We start from the raw sequence: 12,239 nt of genomic DNA, 5'->3' as shown, positions 1-12,239 counted from the left end.
GAGAAAACTTTTGAATAGACTCTTCAGCCAACGCTTAAGGCCTTTTATCCCTATTATCAGTGATTTTCAAATATGTTCTAAAAGAGCTCTAAAGGATTCTGTGGATGTGCCACAAGTATAATCAAGGTAGCAAGAGGGATGTGAAAAGACAAAGGTGCTTCTCTCCCTCTCTCTCTCTCTCTCTCTCTCTCTCTCTCTCTGTGTGTGTGTGTGTGTGTGTGTGTGTGTGTGTGTGTGTGTGTGTTTAATATTTATCTACTCCCGTCCCTACCCACCAGGAGACTGTAAGCTTCTGCTCTGCTCAGGAGCACAGCTCCACATCCTAACACATGCCTGGCACATGGTTAGCACACAATAACCATTTGTTGACTACATGAAAGTAGGAACAGTCGGTTAAGTGGCTGCTGGGGAAGTCCAAACACATGGTGATGGGGCATCCACTGCAGCAGTCGTTTCAATGGGACTGGTGGGAAGGGGAAGATGCAAATAATTTCAATGAACAAATATGACTGGATGAATGCTTAGACATAGAGAATGATGCAGAAGGAAGAAAACATGGCTTCAAAGTTTCAACTCTACAAAGAAACCACTAGAGAAGGTAATGAAGCTAGGGGATGAAAGGGGCAGGGAGGATGGATAGTTTAGACAGGAAAGCAGATCCTTATGTGTTGGGTTTGAAGTTCTGACAGAACAACCAGAGGAAATGTCTGGTTGGAGATATGGAACAACACTAAGGAAAGAGGACAAGACGAGAACTATAGATTAATTCAATAAAAAACTTGACAAATTTAAAATAGAAACATACCATCGACCTCGCATCAAGTACTTGTGACTGATGCTCTGTCGCAAAACTTCCTTGTGGAAGAGTTGGCAGGAAAGGAAGACCACCATTGTTGACACAGCTTCTACTGATATTTCATATGTAATATCTCTGGAAAAATAGGAAACAAATCAGAATAATGATCACTTTGGAAGATTAAGATATTGCTCTTTTCTAAATAAACTATACATTTAAAAACTCAAATCAAAATATTCAATATGCTTCCGGATTATTAAAAAATACTAGTATGTTTAAAATAAAAATTAAGTCAAACAAAAATATGAAACCCTTCCTTGTCATTAGTTCTTGTACTTGGGTCAAATATCCCATTACTTTCCTATTTTCCAAGTCCCATCTACTAATGAATGACAAGTATCAATACATTAGTGTATAATGGAAACAGTTACCAGCAGTGTTCTACTTCAAAGGTCCACTCTAAAGCCCTTATGTTCATTCCCTGTTTAGTTATAACACAGAAACAAATATTCAGATTGTAAAACTGAAAAGAAGTCACAGTGTAGGGAAGACAAGTGTCTTTTTGAGTTGATAATAACTTTACAGTGAGAACTATGGTACACCCTAGATCTTCTATCTCTAAGTGTCTACTTTCTCAAGGCCAACTCTGCCTGTTCAGCAAAATATGAACAGTAAACAAATTGTTCCTGTTTTATTAAGCGTATTTCTTTTATGAAGGACTACCATTGTCCTCCGAAGATCATTAATCCCTTTTAGAAACAAATCTTAGAACAAATAAAAAGGAAACAAAATTTTGGCTGAGCACGAACAGGAACAAATGCATGAAGAAATCTTCAATTATTGCAAAAGTTTAAACACAATTATCATGGGGAACAGTAACATGTTAGCCCAGGAAAGTGAAAATCTCAACAGCACAACAAAAAGAGTAACAGCTCCAAAAGAATATCAGCTATTTTTACAGATCTGAAATATTCATGGAAAGCCCAAAGAAAAATACTGAACACCTACTTAAATGAAGCTCATCAAACAAATTAAAGAGGACTTGATTCTAGAAATGGAGACGCTTACCAGATTTTAAAGTTCTAATTCTACCAGATATTTACAGAGTGATTTTGCTGATGAAATATCTTTTAAAAGCAAAGTATACAAAACAAAACACAAGAGACCCGTGCAAATGATCTTATTATGTAACGAATAAATCTCATTTCTACTCAGAAATCTGACTAATACTGTAGAACAATTCTCTTTCCTGAAATTTCCATAATTATTGTAAAATATTAACCACATAAAAGGCATATCTTACATTTGTACTTATTTCTTGAATTGAATGAAAAACAACCCTGATGTGTTGTATCAGGATTCATTAATTCTTCAATAATGATGATTTGGGTGCTCAAAACCCAAAGGATTTTGAATCACAATCATCATTTATTCATACAGCCTATGCCTGTCAGGAATCCATACTCTGTAGTCAATTTGCTAGGCTTTTCAGTTGGGTCAGGGCTTAAAGCCAAATCCTGAAGAACAAGTATCTTGCCACAGTACACGCTATCTAGGTAGGTGACTACCTCCAGTACACTTGTTAATGCATTTAGTCATTGCATCAATAATAATTAAAAAAAACAGCAGTGGTTTACAATTTAACATCTTACACTAGGTTTCTGATCCAGGAAGAAACTGCTTTAATTTGTTTAAACTAAAAACTATGGGGCTTCCCTGGTGGCGCAGTGGTTGAAAGTCTGCCTGCCGATGCAGGGGACACGGGTTTGTGCCCCGGTCCGGGAAGATCCCACATGCCGCGGAGTGGCTGGGCCCATGAGCCATGGCCACTGAGCCTGCGCGTCCGGAGCCTGTGCTCCGCAACGGGAGAGGCCACAACAGTGAGAGGCCCGCGTACCGCAAAAAAAACCTTAAAACTATGACTATTAATAAATACTATGTCTGACAACTTTAATGAAAGAATGTAGATTTAGAACAGAGGGCTGTTCTCCTTCAAAATAAATTGGACCAAACAACATCACAAATGGGAGAACATCACAAATGGGAGGGATCTTTATTGCTCTGATTTTGACTGGAACTAACTAGGACTTCCTGAACAGTCATCAGCATAGTGTACCAGGCATACATAACTCAGAACAGCAAAAAGGAAGAAATATGTTGAGGCCATATAATACACGATCATAATACAAAAGGAATACTCTTTGCAACAAAAATGTAAAGGGAATTTCATGAAAAAAGGATCCAGGATGCTGTTGACTGACTTAGAGGATATCTTCTATTCATTTTGCTGGCCAGCATCCACTTATTAGTATTAAAACATTAATAAAGGGCAAACAGGATGATCTGAATGGAATGACTAAATACCAAGAAGATAATTCTACACAAATTAATCTTAATCACAACCAAAATTCTCATTGAGTTTTTTTCAGAAACTTCATAAATTGACATTTTTATGAAAGAATAAACATATAGCCAAGTCAATCTTGAAACTGAAAAGTGAAGAGAGGGACTTCCTTTACCAGATATCAAGCCATGTTACACAGCTGTGGCAATAAAAACAGTATGGTATTTGCAAGCACACACAAAAAAATTAGACAAACCAATGGAACTCAACTGAGAACTGAAACACAGGTCAAACCTGTGTTTCTATGGAAACATACAATAAAACGGATCTATAAATCAATGGAGAACAGATTGTACAGAAGATGGTGCTGGGAAAAACTGGCTTATTTCATAAAGAAAAATAATGATGGCTCCCTATCTTACAACATATTCAAAGACCGACTACAGAAGAATTAAAGACCTACATTCACTTGGATGTGAATGGCAACACTAAAATTAATAGAAGAAAATGTACAATGATAAGTTTGTAACATAAGCACAAGAAGGGACTTCTTAAATAAGAGCCTAAGAGTACAAAGCATAAAGTAAATAAATAAAAGCATTTAATTACATCGAAATTAAAGATTATTGCTCAACAAATGAAACCCTGAACAAAGTTAACTGGCAGATGATAAAATGGAAGAAGAACAAAGAACTAATATCTAGAATATTACAAGCAACTCCCGCAAAAAGCCAAGAAAAAGCCAAGAACTTCACTAGGAAAAAAAAGAGCAAAAGATAAAAAACAGTCTGTTTAAAACAGTGTAATATCCCTTGATGTCCTAGAAAATGTAAAGTATTGGCAGGTACATAATGATATATAAACCCTCATGTACTGCTGATAGTAATATTAACCAACACAGCTATTTTAGAGAACAATTTATAACCCAGTATATGTATATGCCAAAGAAAAATTCACAGAAATATGTCTGAGGACTGTGGTAAGCAAACCTCCAAAATGACCCTCAATAATCCCTGCTTCCTGCTATTCATGTCCTTGTGTAATTGCCTCCCCTTGAGTGTAGGATGGACCTAGAGACTTGCTTAGAAGAGAATACAGTAAAAGTGAAAGCATGCCACTTCTGAGAGGAGACTGGCTTACAAAACAACCGTGGCTTGTGTTGGGCACCTGCTCTTGCTCTTCTGTTTGCTTTCTCCAAGGGAAGCCAGCTGCCTTGTTGTGAGCTGACATACAGAGAAGTACACCTTGCAAAGGACTATGGAAGGCCTCCAGTCAACAGCCAGTAAGGAACTGAGTCCAACAGCCCTAGAGAAATTGAATCCTGCCAACAGCCAAGTGAGAAGTCCAGGAAGCAGGTCCTTCCTAGTTGAGCCTTCAGATGAGACCACAGCCCCAGCCATAAGATCAACTACAACCTCATGAGATACTTGAGTCAGAGGCACCAAGCTACACAGTACCCTGATTCCTGATACTAAACAACTGTGAAACAACGTTTTGTTTTGTTTTTATTGAAGTATAGTTGATTTACAATGTTGTGTTAATTTCTGCTGTACAGCAAAGTGATTCAGTTATACATATATATTCTTTTTTATATCCTTTTCCATTATGGTTTATCACAGGATACTGAATAGAGTTCCCTGTGCTATCCAGTAGGACCTTGTCGTTTATCCATTCTATATATAGTAGTTTGCATCTGCTAACCCCAAACTCCAACTCCATCCCTCCCCCAAACCCCATGCCCTTAGGAACCACATGTCTGTTCTTTATGTCTGTGAGTCTGTTTCTGTCTTATAGATAAGTTCATTTGTGTCCTATTTTAGATTCTGCATATAAGTGATATCATATGGTATTGAAACAATGTTGTTTTAAACTTCTAAATTTTAGAGTAGCTTATTGTTCATTAATAGATAAATAATATAAAGACATTCATTATTCGTGGTGCTGCAAAGTTGGAGGCACCCCAGGTGTCCAGCACTGAGGAACTGGATAAGTAAAATGTTGTGGATGTACACAATGGAGCAGTTTTAACAGCAATAGACTAGGTGTTCATTTAGCATCACAGGTAACTCTTAAAAACAATTCTGAGGGCTTCCCTGGTGGCACAGTGGTTAAGAATCCGCCTGCCAATGCAGGGGACACGGGTTCAAGCCCTGGCCTGGGAAGATCCCACATGCCGCGGAGCAACTAACTCCATGCACCACAGCTACTGAGCCTGCGCTCTAGAGCCCACGAGCCACAACTACTGAGCCTGCGAGCCACAACTACTGAAGCCCGTGCACCTAGAGCCCATGCTCCGCAACAAGAGAAGCCACCGCAATGAGAAGCCCATGCACCGCAACGAAGAGTAGCCCCCACTCGCCACAACTAGAGAAAAGCGCGTGTGCAGCATCGAAGACCCAATACAGCCAAAAATAAACAAAACAAACAAAAAAACAATTCTGAGAGGAAAGAGCAAAAAACAATGAGTTCTATAACACAATTCTATTTATATATATTAAAAATACATGTACACTATAGCTGATTCACTTTGTTATAAAGCAGAAACTAACACACCATTGTAAAGCAAATATACTCCAATAAAGATGTTAAAAAAAGAGAAAAATACATGTACACATAAGTATAACATCTTGTACTCAGACATATACATAAAAAATGCATGCATTAAACATAGTAAAATGGCTGTTTATGGGAAAGAAAAGGAGTAATGAATGGGGATAAATGGGAATAAGTAAATGGATTAATATTAAATGGAGGGGGAGATGGGCCTTACACAAACCAACGATGATAGTGACGCTTGAACTGAAGAATCTGACTGACTCAACCCTATGCCTGATGTGTCCAAAATCAGGGATTGTGGAATGAAGGGAGGCATAAGAGGTTGGAGGACATATTGAAGTGGGAGAATGCTCAGATTAATCCCAGAAACAAAAAATACCAGCAATAAATTATCCAGTTAGGACATTATAAGGACCACCATTAAAATAATGGCAATGGCAATGGAAAAGAGCAGTAAGACTTAAATGACGCTTAACAAAATAAAACTAATAGCACTCAGTGACAGACTGGATGCTTAAAGTGGGCGAGAAAGACTAAGACTAATCAAGAAAGACCAAGGTTTCTAGATTTAGAACTCAGAGAAGGTGACGTTATCAACCTAAATCAAGAACACAGGAAATGGAAAAATCACTTTACATGTATAATCTATCGATGTTCTTTATTCACAGATTCCATGTTTGTGAATTTACCTACTCACTAAAATTTACTTATAACCCCAAAACAATTTTCTGCAGCACTTTTGCAAGTTGAAATGATCTAAGTAATTTTCTAACTCGCACCAAAGGAATCCTAGGCAAAATTTCATGACAAAAAAATAGCTAACGATTGCAAATGAACTCACAGATGATAAAGTTACTTTGTTAAAGATGATAAAATTAAAGTCTGCACTTTTCTAATGTCAGCGGGGAACGGGAAATAACTACATAGCAAAGCTTCATATAAAACTGACTATCCAGATATGATATGACGTCTGGAATTTTCTTAAATATAATCTGAGAAGTAGGGGAGGGTAGCTGTGGATGGGGTATAATTGAAATAAAAGTGGCCATGAGTTGTTAATTACTAAAGCTAAGTGATAAGCATATGGGAGTTCATTAGTCTCTCTACATTTATATGCTTAAAATTTTATATAAGATTAAAAATTAAAAATTGACTGCACAACTGTAGACCAGAGTTTGGTGAAGATAGGGACCTCTCTTATTCCTAGCTCCCACCACATTTCCTGGCAAATAGCAAGCACTTAACAGATATTATTTGGAGTGAATGAATCATCCAAAATTCTATATTTAACAAATTTAATTTGCTAAAGTTATCTGCTTTCAGAAGTTGGGTATGTTTCAATAGTTTTTATATTGTTGTCATTAGCAAATCACCACAAACTTAGTGGCCTAAAACAGCACAAATTTATTATCATGCAGTTCTGTAGCTGCAGTACAGGTTTCACGGTGTTAAAATCAAGGTGTCAGCAAGCTGCTTTCCACTCCGGAGGCTCTGGGGAAGAATCCATTTCCTGCTCACTTGGGTTGTTGGCAGGATTTAGTTTCTCATGACTCTAGGATCCAAGTCCCCATTTTCTTTTTTTTTTTTGCGGTACGTGGGCCTCTCACTGCTGTGGCCTCTCCCGTTGCGGAGCACAGGCTCCGGACACGCAGGCTCAGCGGCCATGGCTCACGGGCCCAGCCACTCTGCGGCATGTGGGATCTTCCCGGACCAGGGCACGAACCCGTGTGCCCTGCATCAGCAGGTGGACTCTCAACCACTGCGCCACCAGGGAAGCCCTAAGTCCCCATTTTCTTGCTGGCGGTAAGATGAGGGCACTTCCGAGGCTCTACAGGTCGCCTCATTCTTTGACTCAAGGATCCTTTTCCTCCATCTTCAAAGCCATTAGTGGCTTTGAATGACTCATGCTGCATCTCTCTGACCCACCCTTCTGGTTTCCTCTTCTACCTTTAAGGACTCATGTGATTAGACTGTCCTCTTTTATCCTAGTAGGCCCAATCTCCCCTCAAAAAGTCCTTAACTTTAACCACATCTACAGAATCCTTTTGACACGTGAGGGTATCTATTCACCAGCTTTCCAGGGATTAGGAAGTGGACATCCTTGGGCTGGAGAGGACATTATTCTGCCTACCACTAGCAGCTAGTAAGAATTAGACGCTAATTTCAATAAGAACCAAAAACCTCCCTACCAGCCAACATGAAAATATTACTCAAAGTTATACTAATCTACCAGATTTGGGGGCTGGGGAGAATATAATGTTCAAATAAATGGAGTAAAGCAGGCTCCAACAAACTGACAGGGTAGAAGATAATTTAAGAACACAATGAAGCACAGCTTCAAATGACATAGCAAAGATACAGATACTAGAAATGGCTAAAACAGAACCTTTTCCTTTTTTTTGGCAAAGATGTCAAGAACCCAATTTTCATTGTATGAAGATAGTGCTTATAGCCACAAAGCAGAAGAAAATTTAAATGATCAGAGTAACAAATATTCAAACAAGGGCAATAACCATCCACTAGCTGCCCATCCTGCTCAGAATAAAATGCAAAGTCCTTAACCTAGCCTCTAAGACCCTACATGACTTTTGACTAACCATCCAACCTTGTCTATCACTCACCCATCCTTGCTCATTTGGCTCTAGCTCTACTGGACTAGTTACTGGTCCCTGGACACACCAAGCATGCACCCACCTCAGGGCCTTGCATCTGCTGTTCCCTCTGCTTAGAATGCTCTTCCACCAGAGAGTGACAGGACTCCCTCTCTGACTTCCTTTTCTATTAAAAGGTCCACTTCACAAGGAGCCTTCCCTTACAATCTTGACTAAAATACCACGACATTACTTTTTTCCATTGTACTTGTCACATTCTAACATTAAGTAATATATTAATTTGTTTATTGTCTGTCTTACCCTATGCACAACTAGAATCTATGTCTTATTCACTATTGTATCCCTGACACCTAAAACTGTGGCTGGCCACAAGTACACACATATTTGTTGAATAGTCTCTTTGTGCTCTTGGGCACAGTGAGAATTAATATTATTTGGGGTTTACCAAAACCAAGAAAAATATATTCATTCATGCACAAATTTTACATGACAAAGTATATCTGAAACTCCCAGCTTCCAGAAACTAATTCATGATTTAGTGCTCTGCATAAAAATTCACACACACACAAAAATGGAATTCCCTGGCAGTCCAGTGGTAGGGCCGCACACAGGTTCCATCCCTGGTTCGGGAACTAAGATCCCACACGCAGTGCAGCGTGGCCAAAAAAGAAAAGAAAAGAAGTAAAAGAAAATTCACTAGACTCCTGGGGCTACAGTTACAGAACTAGTAGCAACAGCAAAAGTAATTACTCAACATGCCCTCAACATGTAATTACTCAACATGCCCTTATAATATTTTCTATTATAAATGGTATTGAAAATGACTGGACTTCCCTGGTGGCGCAGTGGTTAAGAATCTGCCTGCCAATGCAGGGGACATGGGTTCAAGCCCTGGCCCGGGAAGATCCCACAAGCTGCAGAGCAACTAAGCTGGAGCACCACTGCTACTGAGCCTGCGCTCTAGAGCCCGCAAGCTACAGCTACTGAAGCCCGCACGTCTAGAGCCCGTGCTCCGCAACGAGAAGCCACTGCAATGAGAAGCCCGCGCACTGCAACGAAGAGTAGACCCCACTCACCGTAGCTAGAGAAAGCCCATGTGCAGCAACGGAGACCCAACGCAGCAAAAGTAAATTAATAAAATTTTTTTAAAAAATAAAAGTTAAAAAAAAAAAAGAAAGAAAATGACTGATATTTTTAAAGTCAGTTTCAAAATAAGTTGTGAATATAAATTTGGGTTCTGCCTATGGGGAAAAAACTGATCTAAACAGGAAAACCTCTGAAATAGCCATTTAAGAAATATGTTTTAAAGACACACATGGATAAAATGCAACTATCCATCAATTATCTTCCTAGTTACCTTCTTCCCGCACATCTCCCAAGTCTGTGTGAGGGCTTCAGCTCCCTCTACCCTTGCCCCCAAACTGCTTGGCTGACTCATATTCATCACTCAAGACTGTGGACTATGCTTTTCATAGTCTATAGTCTACATCACACAAGAAAATATTTGCTGAACCAAAAAAAAAAATCAACCAATATTAGAAAATGAAAAATGTAATAAAGCACAGCTTATATATTAACTTACACAACCACATAATTTTTAAAGAGATCACAGGAATTGAGGCTACTTCCATTTCCAGCAATGACAGACAGAAAATTCAGAAGAATATTCCCAATGAGGTCAACAAAAATCACTGACAGAGGGTCTGGAAGGGCACTTTCTAAAAGGACCAAAGAGCTAGTAAAACACTGAAGAATTACAAGGCCAAGATTCAAGGCACTAAGAAAACCTAGAGAGGTCAGCCTGACATCTGGAATTGCTTTGGCCTTGGGACGCTTCCTGATCCATAAGCGGTGGCTGGGAATCCAAGCAGTGCTTTTGACAGGGTTGACAATCTAGGGCACAAAAACTGGAGTCCAAGCCTGCCAAGGGAGTAAGCCCTAGTACTCCACTCCACACACAGGCTAGAGATCCTCAAGGGGATCCTTACCTTGGAAGTAAGGGGGAGCAGGAAGTAAATCAACAATCTCATGGACTACAACCCAGCTTTAAGTTCCCTGGGTGGCCAGAAAAATTCTGAAATGGAATTAAGAAGAATCCAAGGCACCCAACAGAAACAGACAATCCCCTCTGAAGAAAGATAAAATCATCCTATCAAACTATTTCTACAACTTTACAAATACAAAAACTAGCAAACAATCAAAAATAGGCACATAAAGAGATAAAACTACATGAACAAGAACCACCATACACCCCTAAAACAAACAAAACTCTCCCAAAAATAATATTAATTACCAAATACAACTACGCCTACTCTACCTATGGCATAAAAGCCAAATTTTTCAAATCAAAAATTTCTCAAGGACCTGTAAACTATATAAATATAGCAGATATTTCTTTTTAAAAAGTTCTAGAAAAAAATTCTGGAACTGAAAAGTGCAATAGCCAAATTTTAAAACTTGATTTAAAAAAAATAAGTAAATAAGAAAGAAAGAAAGAAAACCTCAATGAATGGGTTTAACAGCAGATTAGACTCAGCTGAAGAGAGATTTAGTGACTTGGAAATAAAGTCATAAGAAATAACCAAGAATAAAGTATAGAGAGACAACATGATGATGTTGAGAGGCATTTGTTTTCAGATTGGGGTTATTATGAGAAGGTTTATGAAGAAAGATTTATAAACATTTGCATACAAGTCATTTGCAAACATATATTTTCATTCCTCTTCAGTAAATACCTGAAAGTAAAATTGCTAGATGAGAAGAGAGGTGGATATCTGACTTCATAAGAACCTGTCAAAACTTTTCCCAAACTGTTTGTACCATTTTATACACCACAGCAATTTTTTACATAGATTTTATTTTTCAAAGCAGTTTCTGGTTCTCAGCAAAACTGAAGGTATAGAGAATTTCCATATAACCCTTGCCCCCACATATGTATACCCTTCTCCACCATCAATATCCTGCCCCAGAGTAGCATATATGTTAAAAACAATGAACCAACACTGACACATCATTATCACCTAAAGACCCCATAATATACGTTAGAGTTCACTACTGCTGTGTAATTTCTATAATTGCTATAAATTTTGACAAATGTAGTAACATGTATCCTTGATTATAGTATCATACAGAACAGTTTCATGGCCCTAAAAATCCTCTGTGCTCTGTCCATACATCCCTTCCTCCTGCCAAACCCTGGCAACCACTGATCTTTTTACTGTTTCCATAGTTTTACCTTTTCCAAAATGTATAGTGGGAATAATACAGTATGCAGCCTTTTCAGATTGGCTTCTTTACCCACAGCAGTTTCTGAAAGTACCAGTTGCTCCACATTCTCACCAACATTCAGTACTATCAGTCTTCTTAATTTTAGCTATTCTAGTTGTGTGTAGTAATAGCTCACTATAGCATTTAGTTTGCATTTTCTGATGACTAATCACACTAAAACTCAATGTGCTTATTGGCCATTCATATATCTTTTTAGTGAAGTATCAATTTAAATCTTTTTTCCATTTTTAATTGGGATATTTGCCTAATTATTTTTAAATTGTAAAACATCTTTATATATTCAAGAATAAAGTCTTTTGTCAGCTATACGTTTTGGAGACATTTTCTCCCATCTGTGGCTTGACTATTCTTTTTCTGAACCGTCTCTCTTGAAGAGGCAAGATTCTTACTTTTGAAGTAGTCTAACTTATCCAGTTTGTGTTTTTTTGGCTATTGCTTTCTGTATGTTTTCTAAGTTATCTTTGCCGAAAACAAGATTGTGTGTATTTTTCTAATTTTTATGTTATATGTGAAAGTAGGAGTCAAAGTTTTTTTGTTTTGCTTTGTTTTCCCATATAATCAGCTTTTCCAGCACCATTAGTTTAAACAGTTTTCCCTTCCCAACTGAATTGTTTTGCTTCTTTTCTCAAAACAAAACAAACAA

General features: G+C 38.2%; 1 protein-coding gene across 4 annotated transcripts in view; it reads right to left on the bottom strand.

Annotated features, from left to right (window-relative positions):
* DYM (dymeclin) overlaps positions 1–12,239 on the bottom strand; it is a 375,320-nt gene that overhangs the window by 275,067 nt on the left and 88,014 nt on the right. For all 4 annotated transcript variants that reach the window (XM_033421381.2, XM_049697847.1, XM_049697848.1 and 1 more), the window contains exon 7: positions 806–931. In XM_033421381.2, the coding sequence (XP_033277272.2) occupies positions 806–931 (126 nt within the window). The remainder of the gene's footprint in view (positions 1–805; positions 932–12,239) is intronic.

This window comes from Orcinus orca, chromosome 15, assembly GCF_937001465.1.
Source record: "Orcinus orca chromosome 15, mOrcOrc1.1, whole genome shotgun sequence".
Lineage (NCBI taxonomy): Eukaryota > Metazoa > Chordata > Mammalia > Artiodactyla > Delphinidae > Orcinus > Orcinus orca.
Note: the sequence above shows the minus strand (reverse complement) of the source record. Positions and strands in the feature narration are given on the sequence as shown.